Source organism: Polypterus senegalus, chromosome 6 (genome assembly GCF_016835505.1).
Source record: "Polypterus senegalus isolate Bchr_013 chromosome 6, ASM1683550v1, whole genome shotgun sequence".
Taxonomy (NCBI): domain Eukaryota; kingdom Metazoa; phylum Chordata; class Cladistia; order Polypteriformes; family Polypteridae; genus Polypterus; species Polypterus senegalus.
This window is the reverse complement of record NC_053159.1, coordinates 94637346-94659129: the sequence shown is the minus strand read 5'-3', so window position 1 is coordinate 94659129 and position 21784 is coordinate 94637346. Positions and strand designations below refer to the sequence as shown.

Genomic DNA, 21784 nt, shown 5'->3' with positions numbered 1-21784 from the left:
TAAATTGTAGGCAATCATTAGTGATGTATCCAAAGTGCTAGTAAAAAAGTATAAACTAGAAAGCCCAAAATTACAGACGGGACCATAGAACCTACCTCAATAAACATTACTTTGAGGTTGAAGAATTGTGATTGTTACAGATGCAAAAAGGTACACAATGGTGTATTATAGATGATTGTCTCCTTTGAGCTCATACTTTTTATTTCCCTATCCCTTTTATGTGACTGCTTCATGATAGGTGTTTCTTAGTAAGAGCCACAGACAAGAGGAGCTAGGGACAAAATGACATCCTAAACAAGGGGCCGGGACATATCATCAGCCCATTCATTGATTGCTGTACCACAGTGTTTTCAACATTAATTCTCTTGCTCATCAATAATAGAAGCAAACATCATTTACTGAAAAAAATAATCCAGAATTACCCACACTAGCTTTTGACTGGTCACTTTAAGTTTAAATTGAGTGTCAATGATTGCCAAGGTGAAAACATAGTAAGACAAAAGGACTGATAGTCATTTTACATGGAGAAACCAAATGCAAAAGTAGAGCTGAAATCAGAACTTTTCTAAAAAATATTTTAAAAAATCAAAGAAAATCACAATATTAATTAAGGCAAAAAAAAACCCAAAACAAAACAAACCACAATATAAAAAATGATATTTGAAAAACATTAAATAAAAAATAACCTTAAACCAGAGCAACAAAATTAAGAATCACGTTTAAATTTGCAAACTCACATAACCCACATAATCCAGACCAGGGTCATGGAGGGGCTGGAATCCATCACAGTTAGCGTAGGGCATAACCCAGTCTGTCACAGGGTACATTTGCAAAGTCGTTTTTTAATATCTGTACAAAGTTCAGATGCTGCTTAACATGCACAGTAATTTTTATAATATGATCATGATGCCTATCATTATGTAGCGTACTAGTAACCAAAGACTTTGAAATGGTGGAACCCACGAAACCAAGCACAGAAAATGGTAATGTGCATGAAGAGAACAGCACAAAAAGTGGGAATGAAATGAGCACACCAAACTAATGATTAAATTAATAAATAAACATCCATCCATCCATCCATCCATCCATTATCCAACCCGCTATATCCTAACACAGGGTCACGGGGGTCTGCTGAAGCCAATCCCAGCCAACACAGGGCGCAAGGCAGGAAACAAACCCTGGGCAGGGTGCCAGCACACCGCAGTAATAAATAAACACTAAGACAAAAATTGGAGATTATCTGTGGCATCATCACCACCCACATAAAAACTGCAAAGTGTATATGAGAGGCAGACTATCCTGAATGCATATAGCAATCTAAAAGATGGTAGTAAATAACATACTTAACTCTTTCTCTGGACAGGAACGCAAGATGTAGCTGCCTTTCAATTTGAGCTGTCAGAGGCGGGATTTAGCACTCATCTTACTGAAGATGTAAGTATTACTAATAGATATTGAGGTTGAATAAATTTAACAAAGAACGGTAAGAGAAGTTTGAAATTTTCTATATAAAATCAGTGCTGCTTTTGTTTAAGTACATTGGAGAGTTATACAATTTAATTTTATCATCATATCAACAGCAGTTGTGTTGAGTAGAATTCATGGTTTAAGGGTGCAGATTTCTTGCATAGCTGTGTTAGGTCCATAAAAAATATTCAAAGCCTATTGTGCCATTTTTTAAAAGCAGAAACAATCCAGTAAAAAGCAACAATGCGTGTTTTTGTTTTGTATACATTTTTCTAATCATGTACTAGTATTCTCAGAAACGATGATGTATTTGAGCAGGGTTGAATGTTAACCAATCATCATCAAGTTACTTTGTGTTAGTCTTAACAAACCTACTGTGAGCACAAGTCTCAAAGACATGGAATCAATGTTGGTTAAAGCTGGAAAAGACACAGTTGCAGTAGAATAAGGTGTTAAAATACATGTCAGTGAGCTTGGTTGGAGAAAAAGATGAGTGAAGGACAATGCATTGCCACTTAGTGTAGCAAATTAAATGAAGATGATACACTAAGTATTCTAAGAAAGATGAGCAAAAAAATGGCACAGGGCAGCTATTTATACTCTCCAGCCTAAATCAGCATTGCCAGGTATGATAGTCACCAAAGCTGCTGCTGCATCAATGCCAGGCAATGTACTGTATCCAAAAAAACAATATGGATCACAAGATTACATAGCATGATGAATCATTTAGAATAACTCAACTACTCAATGACTTGTGCAAAAAGTCATCAGAAGACTAAAATGTAGTTTCTCCTGAGGAAGTGGCAGCTTCAACATTTTCATCAGCTAAGAAAAGTGATTATATCTGCAGAAAGAGTGGCTTAAATCAGCAGTAGGTTTCTTTTAGTTATAATATAAAATAAACATATAATAGATTGTCATGTCATCAGTTTAGGCATTGGTCATACTTGCCTATTTTTTAAAATCCTGCATGATTTCACTTAATAAACCAGGAAAACCTCACTGGTCTTTCAAAGCAGAAATTGCTTTCATTATTGCCACTTTTAATCCATTATGAAATTGGTCCAGAAGTAAAAATAAGCCATTTGTGCCTACTTTTAGAGTGAGAGAATGTGAGCCATCAGCTGTGAGTTAAAATGTTTTTATTTTATAGTCTTACTTAGCCCTGATGAGGGAACACAAGTATTCCATTAATCCCCTGAATGTAATGGATTTTGCTGCAGTAGTACATCCAGTCATTTTCTAACTGGCTTACTGTATCTTTACCTGTGGCTAGCCTACAATGGTTTATTAATTGAGCTACTCCATATTCATTGCTAAATAAAGTGCATTTAGTTAGTGTTTCAAAACTTCCATATTTGCCAGACATTTGTGTGTCTCAGCTTATAATGCTTTAAAGCATGGGGCAAACTTCTGTATAACAGCTGAAAACTATTAAGCAAATACTGAATTTGTATACTGCGGTGGGTTGGCACCCTGCTCAGGATTGGTTACTGCCTTGTGCCCTGTGTTCGCTGGGATTGGCTCCAGCAGACCCCCGTGACCCTGTGTTCGGATTCAGCGGGTTAGAAAATGGATGGATGGATGGATGGATGGATGGATGGATGAATTTGTATAGTTTATTGGGTCCTTGAAGACAAGTAGTGTAACAAATAAAATATGATATATTTGAATGACATAGGAGCAAATAAGACACCATCTCCAGTTAAGAGTAAGTACTGCAGCTCTGATCCTTCAATTTTAATAGCTAATTCTTGATTTTTCCATACGCATAAGCCTTAATAAAGTCTAATCACTAACATCAGGAACTTTGAAAATAACAAACTTCTGAAACAATTGATTAATCTATAATTGCCAACTTTGTTTTAAAAAATGTAGCCTGTGTGATAAAAGGAGACTCTTAAGATGCCACTGTTGTTTGCGGTTTTTAACATAATTGAGGCAACTACAGCATGTACTTACAAATGGAGTAAAGAAATTAGCTATTTAAGCCTGAAATCAACCATGCCATAATTACTGTACTTGTTTCATTACCCAGCCAGCATTGTGAATCAAGATACTGTATATTCAGTTGTGTTGGATACATGTATCTTATAATAAAGGAAATACAAACTATTGGTTGCAAGCAAGGGATTCACACAACACTGAGTTGTACATCCTTCATATGGTTTTACCATAAGCTACTCGTAACTTTATAGACGGTGTAAGAAAGTAAATAGAAATACATAAAGATCTGGGGCCTCATGTATAACGCCGTGCGTAGAACTCGCACTATAACATGGCGTAAGCACAAAAGCCGAAATGTGCTTACGCACAGAAAAATCCAGATGCAGGAATCTGTGCGTACTCCAACCTACACGTTCTTCTGCTACATAAATCCCGATCAGCGTGAAAACTAACGCTCGTGCACGCGCATTATGTAACGCCCCAAATCCTCCCAGAATTACGCCTCTTTGAATATGCAAATCAATATAAATCGCCCTTAAGCTCAGCCTTCTGTGAAAAGACAATGGGAAAAGCACGGGGAAAATATAAGAATTTCAGCGAATACCAAGTGGAGGCAAAGGAAAAACATACTATTTGCTCAAATAAACCGTGATATAATCAACAAAATGAAGTTGATCGAGTGACATAGAGTGTTGGAGAAACTTGAAAGCTCACGTTCACAAAATCGCACAGTGCCGGAAATAAAAAAGAAGTCACATATCAAAGTCGCCGTGAAAAGCAGAGTTGTAGCCCACTGTCTGAGTGTCATATGAAAGTTTATTAGGGTACAGAGAAAAAAGGCATACGGTGGGGATAAAGCACGAAATGTCAACTTTAATCTCAACATTTCCACTTTAATCACGTAGTTTATTTTGTCATTTAGTAGAACATCATAAACTTCATCTTAAAATCGTTTAATTAACCAGTTTTTCAAATCACATCTTAATTAAAGTAGCACGTTAAATGCTTTGTTTTGTATGTGATCTTCTACTCGTATGTGCTCTATGTGTGTGAATCACTACTTGCTTCTTAAACTGGCTCTCTTCCTCCAACTGGACACAGAGTCCATTACATTTGTGATATTACAGCTCTCTGAATAACTAAAATACTGAGATGTATACGTGATATCATTTTCATGATGATAGGAGCTAAAGCACGTTATTAAACATGGGTTTCATGAGCCTCGTGCTCATGACAAGCATTTATCTTTTGTCAAAATTTGTCGCTGCGTTTTTAGCTGTGTTGTTATTTTCTCTTTCTGTTTTATATTCAATATATATTTGGCCGCCCAAGAGTCCTTGCTTTTCTTTCCCCAAGTAACCGATCGCCATACAATCAGCTCTGTAATAGAAGTTAAGCCATCTGTAAGCTTAGCGCCGATTCTTCAAAACGTTTAAGGAACAGTGAAATATCTTCGTAGTACATGTTTAATTATTCTATCCTTAACGACACTCCTAGTGAAGAATATAGATTATTGAAATGAAGTTAAAGTTTTATCTGTATAATTTAACAAACATATTTTGCTGCATTTCACCTTAAAAATGATATCGTCATCATATGTAAATACGCGCTTTATAAAGTGGCTCAGGTTGTGCGATATTATAACTGTAGTGTAAGTTTACAGTGAGGTGATTGTACTTATAAGTACAAACCGTTCTACAAGGAGCAATTGATTGAGTGCATTTAAAGTTCTTGGGATTAAACTGTTTCTGAACCGTGACTTCCGTACAGGAAAGGCTTTGAAACGTTTTGCCGTGGCAGAGACAGCGTGTCCTTAATGCCGTATACCGATAATTCTCTTTCCGATCAGCTGCTGCTGTGATTCACACTCAGATACAGTGATATAAATACTCCGAGTCGTGCAGTGAGAGTAATATGTAAAAAAGATGATCCGCTGTGGCAACTCCTAACGGGAGGAGCTGAAAGAAGAAGAAGAAGAAGAAGAAGAAGTGAGAGCAGTTATGGTATTTGGAATACTATGGCTGTTCCCTGGACCATTATATTGTTACGAGTTAATTACAATCAGATGCATTACACTAATAAACAATATGCGGTTAGTTTCTGTGTATTTATAAAGCCGCGTCATGAAAATAATGAGTAATCACACAAGAACAGTACCATTGCTTTGACGCTGGTTGCCGCCAGTCTGCAAAACCGAGCGGAGAACTTGCGTACGACAAGGCATGAGGTACCGTGGAAAAGTGCGTGGCTTTACGCCAAGTGTAGGTTTTATACATCGCGATTTGAACGTGGAAAAGTTCTTACGCAACATTTCTTTGCGTACGCACCGTTTATACATGAGGCCCCTGGTGCCTGTAGGCAAATCCCACATAATTGGGATATAAACATGGTTTATAAACAGCGTTGACAAAAAAAAAGGTCTTTTCAGATGACAGTCTAAATCTTTACTGCCCAAGGTGGTGGATTTTCATGACTTCTGGCAGGAAGAAGCAGGTCCAGGTAAGCTGACACCTAAAGTGTCACCATTGTGTTGTCAGTTGTCAGTCTTCTGGTTTGCAGAAGGACGAAGAGAAAAGGCATTAGTATACAGAGCCAACCTGTACAGTGGCTGGGAATTACCATCACCAGAGTCCTTAAGCTGTCCCCTATGCGCACGCGCGTGACAACTGGTAATGCCTTTTTATTCTCTTTATCAAAGCAATTTGAAGGGAATAAATGTTTTTTGTTCATGGATAATTAAAACCCAAGCATTATTAGTATCAGTGGCACATGCATGAGTACACATAGTTAGAATTCATGCAGGAATCACTTTTTCACTTAAAAAAATCTCTCATTTGAAGGTCAGTCCATTATTTCAGAATTCCTGTAAAAATTTCTTTATTGTGTTGTTTTCAAGGAGGGTCATTTTGGTGATAAGGAATTTACTACTTTAAAATTCTCCCTAGAAAAGGATTGACTTAACTGCAAGAATTTGTGACATCCACCAAAGCACTGACAATTCAAGTTTTCATCTCAGTTGTGTTCACATTGTTCACATATTGTATGTGCCATATGGGCTTTCACTTCTTCCTAGTTATGAAAACTCCATTGACTTCAAAAAATGTGTTTTCAACAATAAAGTTTGATTTTTAGCAGCCCCATTTGCTGCACTTTTCTGTGATTCTTTACTTCCACTAATGTATTAGATATTATGCTATTAAACCAGCCTATCTTATTCTTCAAAGCAGAATTATGACCAGAGCCTCAAGAATGTATGACCAGGAAGGAAGATTTAAAACACTGACTCACAAATGTTATTGTGGAGTCAATATTGGCATATAGAGCAGTTCATTATGTTAATGTGGTAGACCAACCACAGGTATAAAGATAGTTGCTTGGATTTAAAATTGTTTCAATGGCTATTGCTAAAACAGTAGCTGGCACTGCCCCTGTGGAGTTGGCATGCTGGTTAAATAATTCTTTGTTTGTCCGAAGTACAAATTTTGTTTTTCACAGAAGCTCAGGAAATATTATATCAAACAACAACAGCCCACATCAAACACAAACAAGGAAGACCAAAAAGAAAAAAAAAACTGAGTTGACTGAAGATAAGAGAGTAGTTACAGTGAGGCATTATAAAGGTGTAGTACTGTTATTATGAAGGGGCCCCAGTAGCATTCCTTGATACACTTTTGTTGAATAATTCATTAGCTATAAAAGTACTCAAATGCAGTGTGTCAAAGAGAGGATATTCTCCCAGTGTCTGCTTTTCTTCTTTTCCTATATCCCAAAGATGCCCAAGTTAGATTATTTGGCAACCTCCACATTGTCCCAGTACAAGAGATTATTGATATATGCAAGTGTGCCATCTGTGGTGCCTTGACCAAGGTTGGTTCCTGCCTTGCACCCAGTACTTTCTAAATACGCACCCGGAAACTGTAAACTGAAAGTCCAGGTTAGATAATAGATACATCTGTAACTATGTCGATTGCATTCACAGAATGAATGCTAAGACTCTGTTTCCTTATTGGGGAAAGATGTGGTGTTTTTATTAGTTACAGATCCATATCGCCATCATTTCTAATTGCCACATTTGACCAAACTTGTCAGTTTTTCTAAAGATCAAACTGGTGGCAGCTCACAGCTGATTATATGGTCATGTCAAAGCATACAAGAATGGTATATTTTTCTTTCTGAAGTCCAATAAATACAGTAATAAAACAGAACTAATAACCTTTTATTTTTCATATTAATAGAGTATCAGGGTTTTCCTGTTTTTATTAAATGTAATTGTTTTTTTTAAAAATAGATGGTACAGTACACACAGTCATATGAAAAAGTTTCGGAACCCCTCTTAATTCTTTGGATTTTTGTTTATCATTGGCTGAGCTGTCAGAGTAGCAACTTCCTTTTAATATATGACATGCCGTATGGAAACAGTAATATTTCAGCAGTGACATTAAGTTTATTGCATTAACAGAAATTATGCAATATGCATCATAACAAAATCAGACAGGTGCATAAATTTGGGCACCCCAACAGAGATATTACATCAATACTTAGCTGAGCCTCCTATAGCCTTTGATGAGTGTCTGGATTCTGGATGGAGGTATTTTTGACCATTCTTCCATACAAAATCTCTCCAGTTCTGTTTAATTTGATGGCTGCCAAGCATGGACAGCCTCCTTCAAATCATCCCATAGATTTTCGATGATATTCAAGTCAGGGGACTGTGGCCATTCCAGAACATTGTACTTCTCCCTCTGCATAAATGCCTTTGTAGATTTCAAACTGTGTTTTGGGTTATTGTCTTGTTGGAATATCCAACCCCTGCGTAACTTCAACTTTGTGACTGATGCTTGAAAATTATCCTGAAGAATTTGTTGATATTGGGTTGAATTCATCCAAACCTCGACTTTAACAAGGGCACCAACAACAACAACATTTATTTATATAGCACATTTTCATACAAAAAAAAGGAGCTCAAAGTGCTTTACAAAATGAAGAATAGAAAAATAGAAGACACATTAAAAATAAGTCAACATTAATTAACATAGAATAAGTAAGGTCCGATGGCCAGGGTGGACAGAAAAAACAAAAAAAAAACTCCAGACAGCAGGAGAAAAAAAATAAAATCTGCAGGGATTCCAGACCATTAGACTGCCCAGTCCCCTCTGGGCAATCTACCTAACATAAATCAAACACTCCTCTTTGTATTTAGGGTTTTCATGGAAGGACTTGATGATGATGGTCACGTAGACTTCTGGCTTTCTGTCCATCATTGTTGGTGCATCATGAAGCTTTGAGTAGGTGGTGGTGGCGCAGACTGCCACCACAAAGAAACCGGAAAAAGAAACAGAAGAGAGAGTAGGGGTCAGTACAGATTTTAGAGCCACTATGAATAGTTATTATGATGAATTGAACATACAGAGTATCAGTATTAAGTTAAAGTGAAGTTAGGAGAAAGCCATGTTAAAGTAATGTGTTTTCAGCAGTTTTTTAAAGTGCTCCACTGTATTAGCCTGGCGAATTCCTGTATTTCTATATTCCAGATTTTAGGTGACTAACAGCAGAAGGCCGCCTCACCACTTCTTTTAAGTTTAGCTTTTGGAATTCTAAGGAGACACTCATTTGAGGATCTAAGGTTACGATTTGGAATATAACGTGTCAGGCATTCCGATATATAAGATGGAGCGAGATTATTTAAGGCTTTATAAACCATAAGCAGTATTTTAAAGTCAGTCCTGAATGACACAGGCAACCAGTGTAGTGACATCAAAACTGGAGAAATGTGTTTGGATTTTCTTTTCCTAGTTAGGATTCTAGCAGCTGCATTCTGCACTCGTTGCAAGTGATTTATGTCTTTTTTGGGTAGTCCTGAGAGGAGTGTGTTACAGTAATCTAGTCGACTGAAAACAAACGCGTGAATTAATTTCTCAGCATCTTTCAATGATATAAGAGGTCTAACTTTTGCTATGTTTCTTAAGTGAAAAAATGCTGTCCTAATGATCTGATGAATATGTGATTTAAAATTCAGATTACAGTCAACAGTTACCCCTAAGTTTTTTACTTCCGTCTTAACTTTTAATCCTAATGCATCAAGTTTATTTCTGATAACCTCATTGTATCCATTATTGTCAATTACTAAATTACTCCAGTCTCTGAACTAGCCACACAGCCCCACAGCATGATGGAACCTCCACCAAATTTGACAGTAGGTAGCAGGTGTTTTTCTTGGAATGCTGTGTTCTTCTTCCACCATGCAAAGCACTTTTTGTTATGACCAAATAACTCAATTTTTGTCTCATCAGTCCAAAGCACTTTGTTCCAAAATGAATCTGGCTTGTCTAAATGAGCATCTGCATACAATAAGCGACTCTGTTTGTGGTGTGAGTGCAGAAAGGTCTTCTTTCTCATCACCCTGCCATACAGATGTTCTTTGTGCAAATTGCGCTGAATTGTAGAATGATGTACAGATACACCATCTGCAACAAGATGTTCTTGCAGGTCTTTGGAGGTGATCTGTGGGTTGTCTGTAATGTATGTTCTCACAATCCTGCGCATATGCCGCTCCTGTATTGTTCTTGGTTTAACAGCAACTGTGCCAGTGGCCTTCCATTTCCTGATTACATTCCTTACAGTTGAAACTGACAGTTTAAACCTCTGAGATAGCTTTTTGTAGCTTTCCCCTGAACCATGATACTGAACAATCTTTGTTTTCAGATCTTTTGAGAGTTGCTTTGAGGATCCCATGCTGTTACTCTTCAGAGGAGAGTCAAAGGGAAGCACAACTTGCAATTGACCACCTTAAATACCTTTCCTCATGATTGGACACACCTCTCTATGAAGTTCAAGACTTAACAAGCTAATCCAACCAATTTGGTGTTGCAAGTAATCAGTATTGAGCAGTTCCATGCATTCAAATCGGCAAAAGTTTGATTTAATTTCATACAATTAAATACTGCTTCACTAAAAATCTTTGTTTGGATAACACTCCAGTACTCAGATGTTCCTAGGAAATGAAAGACATACCGCTGTTATCTTTTTTCTTGAAAGTAGAGTAACTTATAATGAAGGCTGAGAGGGGTTCCCAAACTTTTTCATATGACTGTATACAGTATGTTCTGCAATGGCTTAACATTCCATTTGACCAGTGCTTCTTTCTGTGCTGCTCCCAGTGCTGCTGAGATATGCTCCTGCCCTTTGAAACAGTTTTGAGAATGCAGGCTCACTCATGCACACAGCTTACTAAATGCCATTTGCCCTAATGTGCTTATGTTTGGAAATGTGAGTAGAAAACCCACCCACACTCAAGAAGAACATTCAGAATCTTCAACTAAAAGCCATGGTGTTTAAACTTAGCATGCTGGATCTATGTGGCAGTAGTTGTAACCACAGGGCCACCATGCTGTCCCACTATACTGTATGTTAATTTAATCTTTTTATTTCTTTTCAGGGAACTCTTCTTTTTGGTGCTGTTGGAGCATATGATTGGAGTGGGGGTTTAATTCTAAAGAAAATGAATGATGTTAAGTTTTTGAATGATTCATCTTCATCAGCTGGAAAATATTCCTACCTAGGTAACTATTTCTAAAATAATTTGTAGGCCTCCCATCACTCATGATATGTTATGTATACATTTCAAGCAAACAATATAAAGTTAATATAGGACGGAAGGTAAATTAATTATATATTTTCTACATAAATTGCAATTATTAATGGAAATATATATACAATAGAAGCCCTGTGTATTTGGTTTCTGCAATCACAGTTATCCATGGTTTAGAAAATATTAAATGGAAAACATTAAACAGAAAATTCCAGAAATAAATGATTGGTGAATTCCGTGTACAGTATGTTGCAAAAATCCAGTGCACGACAGCAGCAATGTTGGGTTGTGTGTCTTTGTGTCTGACGTCATTTTCACCACGCTGACATGTACAGGTACATGTACAGGTACAGTATAAACCAGTCTGTAGCCTCTAGCGTTCTCTCGTGTTGTTGTGAAAATAACTTAATTTTGCTTAAAAATGACCCCAAAGCACCAAAGTACACGTAGTGATGCTGGGAGTTTCTTCAAAGCCTGCAAAGAGAAGCCACAGTGCTTCCCATCAGTGAAAAAAATGGAGAACGTAGAAGCTGTTGAGTACCCACAATATGCTAAGATAATTTATTAAGAAATAAATGTAATAATTTAAAATAAACGTGTTTAAACATGATATTTTTTTCATCGCTCCATTTTCCTTGAGGGTTAAGCTAAAACGTATAACAATGTACAATGTACACTGTAAATGAAAAACATGAAAAATGACTTACAGTATATATTGTATGGGGTTCCCTACTATTTGCAGTTTTAGGAATCTGCAGTACATATCACGTATTGGAACGTATCACCCGAGGATACAGGGTTCTACTGTATACAAACAGATGAGGCCAAAAGTTTACATACACCTAAGCTAAAGACTCTCACGTTACCATACATTTCCTTTGTTAAGTCAATTATGGTATAAATTTTATTTCCATAAGTGGTAATGTCAAAATATTAGTGAAGCGATAGATTTATTTCAGCCTTTACTTACTATATCAGATTTTTAGTGGGTCAACATTTATGTACACCAAATTGAATGTCTGTTTAAACAGTCTAGAACATTACAGAAACTGATGTACTGTAATAACTTTTTGAAGCCTCTAATTGCATAATTTTCTTATTTGAGTTAACTGGGAGAAGGCTGTGGTTGTATTAAAGGGCGATGTTGCACTTGATATGATGGGAACTTCCTAGCAATTTAGCCAAAACCTCAGAGGAAAAAAGAAAAAAGTTGTGGACCCTCACTTGTCTGTTATTTCTCTGGAGCAATTTGTAAAAGACTGAAGGTCATTTTTACAAATACAGACAGTCACAAATTAACACCCAGGGAAGAATGAACTTTACTAACAAGGCTTAAACTGAATCCCAAGACAACAACAAAAAACTAGTGAAGGAGTTGGAGGCATCAGGTACCAAAGTGTTTACATCCACCATTAAGAGAGTCATTTATTGCCATGGCCTAAATGATTGTCAGGCAAGGAAGAATCCCTAACACAAGTCTCTCATAGAAAAGCAAGACTGAAGTTTGCAGGTTGTTACCACAAAGACCTGGCCTTTTGGAGGAGTGTTCTATGGTCAGATGAAATAAAAATTGAACTGTTTGCCATAATGATCACCACTGTCTATGGAGGAAGAAAGGTGCAGGTTTTAAGCCAAGGAACACTCCCAACTTTGAAGCATGAGAGTGACAGCATCATTTTGTGGGGGTGTTTTGCTGGTAAAGGGACTGGGACATATCAGAACATAAATGTCATCTTGATATATACTAAAAATCATAGGACTGAACTGAAAAAGCATGGACGAGCTGTGAGAAATACATACCAAACTGATTTTCACTGGTTATGTCAAGAGGAATGGGCAAAACCTCCTGCCACATATTATGAGAAGCTTGTAATAGGCTACCCTAAGTGTTTGATTCAAGTTCAGCAATTAAAGGGCAATGCCACCAAATACTAACAAAGTGTATGTAATGTTTTGGCCCAATGAAAATATAATATAGAAAATAAAGGCTAAACTACAATATGTGTCTTAACTATTATTATTTCGACATACAACTCAAGGAAATAAAGTAGATTCCATAATTGGCTTAACACTGTATGTTAACATGACATGCTGGAATGCACTGAGTTGTAACACATTGAATTTGAAAGTCTTTGGCCTAGATGTATGTACAGTTTTGGCATCAACCATATTATATATATATATAGATACATATATATACTGTATATGTACATTAATGTATATAAAAATACCACAGGATCAGGATGAGCTTTTGCTACACATGTATTAAAACCACTTTCTAACTAGATCACAAGGTATTTTATAGTGTAGTTTCATAGAGTAAATTACCACTGCCTTGCCTGCAAATGGTGAAAAATAATTTCAGAATTTTACTTGGAAGTTAAACACTCACTTGTAAAGACAACTAAATTTTAACAGATATCCTATGTATCTGATATATATGTCAATATATTCAGCATTTTTTCTTTATTAAAGGTTATGCAGTTGCTGCTGTAAAGACTAGAAAAGGATATCTTTATGGATCTGGAGCTCCACGTCATGATCTAAAAGGAAGAGTGGTGATATTCAGTGAGCAAAACAATAAAATGACCCAAATTCTTTCGGGACAGCAGGTGAGTTTGAGTATAAATCAATATACAGCAACTGGCAAAAATGTTTCAAGACTCGATGCTGTTTACATGTGCAAAATAAAAATGAAGACAGCATTAGTTTGTGTGTCAGAAGATATCTGAAATAAAATTAAAACTTTTAATGTATTGTGTGGACGAGTGACAAAAGGGAAATGAGTCCCAAAAAAAATATGTTGGCATTACAAAATAAAAATCACCTTCTGTACTTGCCACCTTAGGGCTCTTAAATCAGTGGGTCTGACTATTGCTAGAACTCCAAATCCTTGGCTGTTCAGGTACAAAACGTGATCTTCCTTCTGGAGATGCTTGACATTGCACACCTTGAATGGAAGAGGCAGTGTTTCTCTGGCTCAGCTGCCCTCATTGGGCGTCTTTTCAGCACTGTGGGAGAAGAAAGAGATTGTGCCATTAGTGATTGTGCCCCTCTTATCCTAAAGTGGCATCGCAAGGCTCAGCTTAGCCTGGAAGGCAATTCTCCAATGCTCATGCGTGACAATTGCTTCCATATGTTTTTCAGACCATTTTATTATTTAGTTGACCATTCTTCTGCTTCACTAACAAAACTTTTGTAGTAGGTGTTCACCTGCTCTGTAAAATGGTTAGAAGTAATTCTTGTCCATTATTTCTTTAAGTTTTGATCCAGCTCATTCAAATTTCTCAAGAGAGAGGTTTTTAAGTCATGGCACAGATTCTCAGTGGTTTCAATTTTTGCAGTAGTGAACTCCATCCAAATTTGTCTTTCACACATAACCATATCATGATGCTGCTGCCATCAAACTTTTCTATAGGAGTAGGTTTTTAGGGCATGGGCAGTAGTAGGCTTGCAGCACATAAACTGAAATATTTTGTTTATATTTTGACCAAATGCTTGGTGGTATTTGACTTAGAAATGTTCCTGAGAAACAGCAGATGGGTTTAATATTCTTTTTGAGCTTATTTTTTGCCATGCAGAGTTCTTTACCTTGTTGACCGATGCACCTTTACTCCAGGCGCTAACTGCCGAAAGTTTTTCATGGTAATTTTTGGCTTCTCTGTGTTCATCTCATTTGGATACTAAATTGTAATGGATACTGTTTCTAGGCTGAGTCTTACTTTTTAATGCAGCTTCTGTTTTATTGATTTTTGAGCCAACAGTGCTTAATGGAAGATCAAAACAAATTGCTATACGAGGGACATTCAAAAACTTTCCGCTTTTTTTTAAACTCTATTTATTAAGAATTTAAAAAACAAATTACATCACTTTTCTACATAGTCACCTTCCTTTGTGATGCAATTTTTAATGCCCAATTACTACTCCTTCAGCCTTCACCGTTTCCAATGAAAATATAAAAGTGCAGAAACTTTTTGATTGTCCCTCGTACTTTGTACTCCTTCTGTAATTTCCATTATTATCACTTTACCTCTCCTAAAATGTTTCTTAGTCTATATTTTCATATATTTATTTTGGATTAACTATGGGGTCAGTTCCGTAAAGAGACTGATTTTTGTATCCAGACAATATTATAGCTATTTTAGTGGTGCTGAGAATGTGATTAGTGTTAAGGCAACTATTGTTTTAAACTTCTTTTAAAAGCTACCCGAGGAAAGAAGTCTGAATACTTATGCAAAGAGCATATTTTTTACTTTAAGATATATGCTGACAAAGAGGTAATTTTGTCTTTCAATTTTTTTCCATCTTAAGCAAAATAAATAAATAAGCTAAATCATAAAAACAGAACTAAAATAAAAACAAACAAACATTGGATTGGATGTATTTCTGGCAGAGTAAGACAAAGGCTGACCTGGTAGTTCTTCTTTGTTTCTGAATGGGAGTTTTGGTTTTCAGATTTTATATTTTCGTTATATGTGCTCTGACTACAGTGCATTCTTTTACTACTCTTTTCCTTTACAATTTACCATTTTAAAAGCATGATATTTTTCTGTTTCTTAAAATGAATTCTGACAAGATTGCTCTTCTTCCTTTGGGGTTCTCACTCATTATGGTGATTGGTATCTCAAACTTGTGTAGAATCAGTGATTTTTGAGATATGCTTTAAATTAAACATAGCTGTTCTAATTTTTGTAGGCTGGATCTTACTTTGGTTCAAAATTATGTCCTCTTGACATAGATGGTGATAGTTTCACAGACTACCTCCTTGTTGGAGCACCTTTCTTTCACATACATGGTGAAGAAGGAAAGGTTTATGTGTACAAGTTGCAAGATGAGGTAAGGTTATAGAAATTTTAATGACTTAAACTTTCTGCATTGTAATATATTTAAATGTTTATACTACAAAACACAAGATGAAATATATGTCTATTTGGAAAATAGTGTCCTGAGATAATTGTTACACTGCAGCCATTGCTACTTCCTCTTTAAAATTTCCTGTGGTTTCATTTCTTATCAGTATGTGTCTGCAACGTACATCCTGCAGCACAGTCACTGCTGTTTTCTGGGGGCCACATGGCTGTTACTCATCTGTGGTACGCCACACGATGGGCAACACTAGACTAAAAGGCAATGCACAGGTTTTGAAACAATTTCGTTTAGAGCTTTCTGGAGTACAGTGTCAAGTCAGTGGCTCCAAATTTAAGTTCTGGTGGCCCCTACAAATGCTGAATGTCATTCCTACTGAATTATTTTTCAGAGGGCCATTCTTGTCTTTAAACTACATTGCTTTTGTCTCCTCATCACTGCTTTTCAGTTTGACAAACACTGACACCTTGTAAGAAATGTAGCATGCTATGTGGTGTTGTGACGATGTGGGTTCTGGCTCCACACTCCCATTGCTATTGGAAGCACTCGAACCACACACCGTCGATAATGAAACCGAGTGAGCTAGTCAATGGAGGCAAATTACTGAGCAAGGGGAAGGTAAAAAGTGCAAAAGTGCTTTTATTTAAAAACCAACAAAAACAGTGTTCCATAAATAGTGCAGTTTTTCAATAAATAAATCCATAAAATGAAAAAAACGTGGAGGTTAAAAACAATAAGAAAAGACAATCCTTTAAAACGAGAGGTTAAATCTTCTTATGGAAAGCAGTCTTAAAACACTAACAAATCCGGTGCTTTTCTGGTAGCGTCTCTGTTAGCGTCTCACCTGCTTATCCCGTTTGGGCTTCGCAGCAGGCAAGACGCTCTCTGCAGCTGCCCTCCTACATCACACATTCGAGACTGGAGACCTCCCGATCCCTGGCTCCGGTATGGCACTCATCCCAGTCCCGGAGAACTTGGTTTCCCACAACGGCCAGGTCGCTCACGTTGGGGATTCCCACCACCAAGTCTCCCGACTTCCGCTGCCTTTCAATGGCCTCTCTGCGGCCAGTCGCCTTCCCTGGTCACTCCCGCTACCTGATCGCTCAGCAGGAGCGACATCAACACAAACGCCTGGGTGTCAGCCTAACACCCAGCTTCCACGCAGCTGTCCACGAGCGCTCGATCGCGCGCTCACCACACTCACGCACTGCCTGCTTCCTCTCCTGCTCCCGGTAACCTCCGTCCTCTCCTTTCTTCTCTCTCCATTTTTTTACACCGAACGTTTTTTTCTCCCCCTAAAACCGACTCGCACTTCTTTTTAAAATGACGAGGGCCACCGCAGCTGCAGCATTAGCCACGGGACAATCATGAATGTGGGCAGTTCCTCACCTGTGCACTAGGTGAGAAACGCCCACACCCTACGGATCGTCCCGCGGCCCACTATGGCCCAACATCCCCTCGCTAAGCCGCGAGCACATCGATTACTTATTTAAAAATGGCCTGTGCTCAGTGAGCTGTGGACCCTTAACACCACAGGTGTTTCCCCACTTTTGAGGAAGGCATCAAAATTGTATGAATTAAGATATTGTTTGTCTTAGCTTTTATAATGTAAGAGTCGGTTTATTCCATTTCTGTGTAATGGTGTCCTTTCTTTATTTATTTATATTTATTTATTTTTTAAATTTTATTAGTTTTATTGTAATCATTCCATACAAATAGATCAATTTTTACAAAAAAAATAGGATTGAAAACAAGTGGACTCCCACCCCTGAGAGAGAGAGCATGGCCAACGGGGTAAAACCTAAGGCTTGTAAACATACCTAAATTGATGAGTTTAATAGGGCAATAGAGATGGATGGAGAAGAAAAAGAAATGCAGAGAGAATTGATTCCTGCCTCCTCAGGGCTTATTCTAAAATATTAATGACTAGCAAAATACCCGTGCTTTGCAGTGGAGAAGAAGTGTGTTAAATAAGTTATGAAAAAGAAAAGGAAACATTTTAAAAATAACGTAACATTTGCTTTCTATTCATTTGAATAAGCATAGTCCTTAACTTGTATCTCGTGAATATCATATTCGTCTTAGGCATGACAAACGCCAGCGGCAGCGTGTCTATGAACCTAATTTAAAGTTAAGCTTTACACCTTGCTTTCCTATTCGTTTCCATAAACACAGTCCTTCACCAGCAATTATTTAATGTTAGCTCAGACCAGGCACTTAAAAGTTTCTCTCGCACTTTTGCTGAGTTTGTGCCAAAAACTATTCTATCCCTGACCATCTCATCTTCATTTGCATAAGCACAGTCCTTCACCAGCAATTTTAACTCAGTTAGAAAGTGATCAAAAGTCTCGTTTATACCCTGCGTCCTTGTCAGTAAACTTGTATCTCGCGAATATCGTATTCATCTTAGGCATGACAAATGCCAGCGGCAGCGTGTCTATGAACTTAATTTAAAGTTAAGCTTTACACCTTGCTTTCCTATTCGTTTGCATAAGCACAGTCCTTCACCCGCAAGTTTAACTCTGTTACAGCAATTTTAACTCCGTTACAAAGTGATCCAAAGTCTCGTTTATACCCCGCGTCTTCTCATTAAACTTGTACCTCGCGAATATTGTATTCGTCGTGGGCATGACAAACGCCAGCGGCAGCATGTCTATAAACTTAATTTAAACTTACGGTTTACACCGTGCTTTGTTTCCGCAGTAGTTGCACTTATGAATATGCTTGTATGCGTCACTCGCTTCATATTATTTTGCTGCCTTCTCAATTGTGTAATGCGTTTTTTGTTCGGCGCTCTTTGGAGCTCTTCCTTGTTCTCTACGTACTGTGTTCAGAGTCAGTTCACATGAGCCACTCTCTTGTGCGATCTAGCGATGTCCACGGCTTTACCTGACCATCTCATCTTCGTTTGCATAAGCACAGTCCTTCACCCGCAAATATTTAGCGGAAGCGTGTCTATTGGATTGCCGCAGACAGACGGCCTTATATGGGCAGGCACTCAATTACGTGGGAGGCGTAATGATGAGGGACGCAACTCCATCTCACACGGCGACCAAGCTGCAGGCTATGGCCGTATATATGAACATAAGTAGGTTCCAGTTATGACCGTTATGCGTAGAATTTTGAAATGAAACCTGCCTAACTTTTGTAAGTAAGCTGTTCAGCCTTCTACCTACACGGGAAGTTGGAGAATTAGTGATGAGTTAGTCAGTGAGTGAGTGAGTCAGTCAGTGAGGGCTTTGCCTTTTATTAGTATAGATTAGATCCTGCCAGGTTTTGAAAAAATTCTGTACAGATCCTCTAACTGAATATTTGATTTTTTCCAATTTCAAATAATATAAAACATCGGTTTCCCACTGACTTAAAAGAGGAGAGTTAGGATTCTTCCAGTTTAGCAAAATAAGTCTGCATGCCAATAGCATAGTAAATGCAATCGCAGTTTGTCCTTCTCCACTTTAAACCCATCTGGAAGAACCCCAAACACAGCTGTTAATGGGTTAGGAGGGATTGTGACACCAAGGCTGTCTGAAAGGTAATTAAAAATTTTGGTCCAGAGTGATGTTAACTTTGTGCAGGACCAAAAGCATTTGCAGGTAGGATCTTGCCCTGGAAACATTTTGGACAGTTTTAGGTGAGACAGATGTGCTTGATATATAATTTTGAGTTGAATAATTGTTAGCTTTGCGCATATGGAGCTCGAGTGAATTCTCTGCATTGCTACTTTCCACTCCTTTTGTGATATATTGATTAAGAGATCTTTTTCCCAGTGTCCTCCTGGATCTCTGAAAGGGAGGGATTGTAAAATAATTTTATATATTGCTGAGATAGTGTCTAAGTCCTCGAAATTGAGCAATATTTTTTCCGGCATGGACAAGGGTGCAAGATGAGGAAAATCGGGCAGTTTCTGTTTAACAAAGTTTCTAATTTGAAGATAGTGAAAGAAATGTGTAACTGGAAAGGTAAATTTGGAATGTAATTGTTTGTAGGATGCAAAGATGTTGTCTATATAAAGATCTCTAAGCAATTTAATCCCAAATCTTTTCCAGATATTAAAAACTGCATATGTTTACGAGGGTTGAAAGAGGTGGTTCTCTTGCAGAGGTGCCACAGATAAAATAAATGGTGTCCTTCTTTAAATCAGGGGTTCTCAACATCGGTCCTGGGAAGCCCCTGTGGCAGCAGGTTTTTGTTCCAAGAAGCTTCTGTTTTTAATTGGAATCCTGGGCTAATTAAGTGAACTGTTATCATCCAGATTCTGTGTTTTGGGAACAATATAGAAATTAGAAAACTAAGTTTGGTAAAATAAATAAATAAATAAAAAGTACTAAGCAGTTATATGGGAATAATGTTTTTTTTTCTTTTTAACAATATTTTCATCTTGATGTTCATTCTATTTTTCCATGTTTCTAACTGTTTATTTAATCCATTGTTTTCTAATTAGTGGGTCTAAGACTAAAGTAGTTGCATCCTTTCATGATTCAGTGCTGTTTGCCTGTTTGGCTGCTCTGCTCAATTTTAATTGTCATTATTAAGATACAATGAAGGGAGCAAACTGCACAGAGAAAGGGCAAAATATAATGAAATAAACAAAAGAGTTAAGCATTTAAATCTATAGCAAAATGTGTTATAAATGTAAAAATCATGCCTCTGTGTCTTCTTAATGTAGAATAAGAGAAGAGAAAAAAAAAGATCAGCTAATTAATTGACATCAGTGTTATCAGTTGTCACTAATTATGAACCTGGTTGAAATAAAAACCTGAAGCCTCAGGACTGACTTTGAGAACCCCTCCTTTAAATAATTGAAAACATTTGTTTATTCATTTTAATATACTCTTACTCAAATAGAGTGTAAAAGAAGTTGGAAGCTTCCTAAACATGGAAACTGCAAGGTTAGCAACAAAAGTGTCAAGGCAGCAGTGCTGACAACTGTTCAAAATGGACTTTAATTAAAAGTAATTAATAAATAGAAGCTGCAGTACAAAAGATAGGGTCTCTAAATAAAAGCTCTCCTATTTGAGTTGCATTTATACATGTATGCACATCATCTTGCGACTGCTTTAAAAAAAGACTTAAAAAAATAAAATCCTAACAAGATCCTTTGAGTTATAAAAATCTCCTTAACCTAAAATCCGTTTTCCTAGATGAAGGGTGATCAATGTCGTTCCTGGAGGGCCACAGTGGCTGCAGGTTTTTGTCCCAACCCAGTTGCTTAATTAGAAAAACAATCCTTGCCAATAACAGGCCATATTTAAGTTTATGCCATGTTAGTGTTTTAACTCTGCAATGTCAGATCGTTCTAAAATAAGATTTCCTTCCTAATAATATCATCCTAAAATGTTTTGAAACCTAAAATGAATGAGTAATTTTCAGTTCTTCTGTTTCTGTTTTATTAAACCAAATAGTGCACAATGAACAGGTGAAAATGGAGACAACCTAAAAGGAGAACTGCTGGTTTCTTTGTCATTTGTACCTTATTACTAATAAGGAGCAAATAAAAGCAGTGGTCAAAGCTGTTTAAAACTAAAATAAGCAATTAAGGATTCAAAATCTTAAGAAGCGGGACAACTAAAATGAAGCAGAAAAATGTCACTTGAGCAATAAGTGCTTCATCAGCAATGAATGATTTTTCATGAAGCAATTGGGTTGAAACAAAAATCCACAGTCACTGTGGCCCTCCAGAACCAACGTTGCTCACACTTGATTTAAAGGGTCTGAGTTTTTAATAGCAAATCACTTAAATGAAGTCCATCAGCAGCAAACACTAGTTATTATCTAAGAACATGGTTAGAATGAAAACCTGTAGCCACTATGACCTTCAAGGATTGGAGTATGGCTAACCTGCTCTAGACTCTTAAAAGCAAAGATGAACAGAAATAAATATGTTCAGGTTACTGGTATGACTTGATTACAATGAAT

General features: G+C 37.2%; 1 protein-coding gene across 1 annotated transcript in view; it reads left to right on the top strand.

Annotated features, from left to right (window-relative positions):
* itgae.2 (integrin, alpha E, tandem duplicate 2) overlaps positions 1-21784 on the top strand; it is a 119578-nt gene that overhangs the window by 50577 nt on the left and 47217 nt on the right. The window contains exons 12-15 of the mRNA XM_039756549.1: positions 1364-1434; positions 10850-10973; positions 13478-13614; positions 15698-15838. Coding sequence (XP_039612483.1) covers positions 1364-1434; positions 10850-10973; positions 13478-13614; positions 15698-15838 — 473 coding nt within the window. The remainder of the gene's footprint in view (positions 1-1363; positions 1435-10849; positions 10974-13477; positions 13615-15697; positions 15839-21784) is intronic.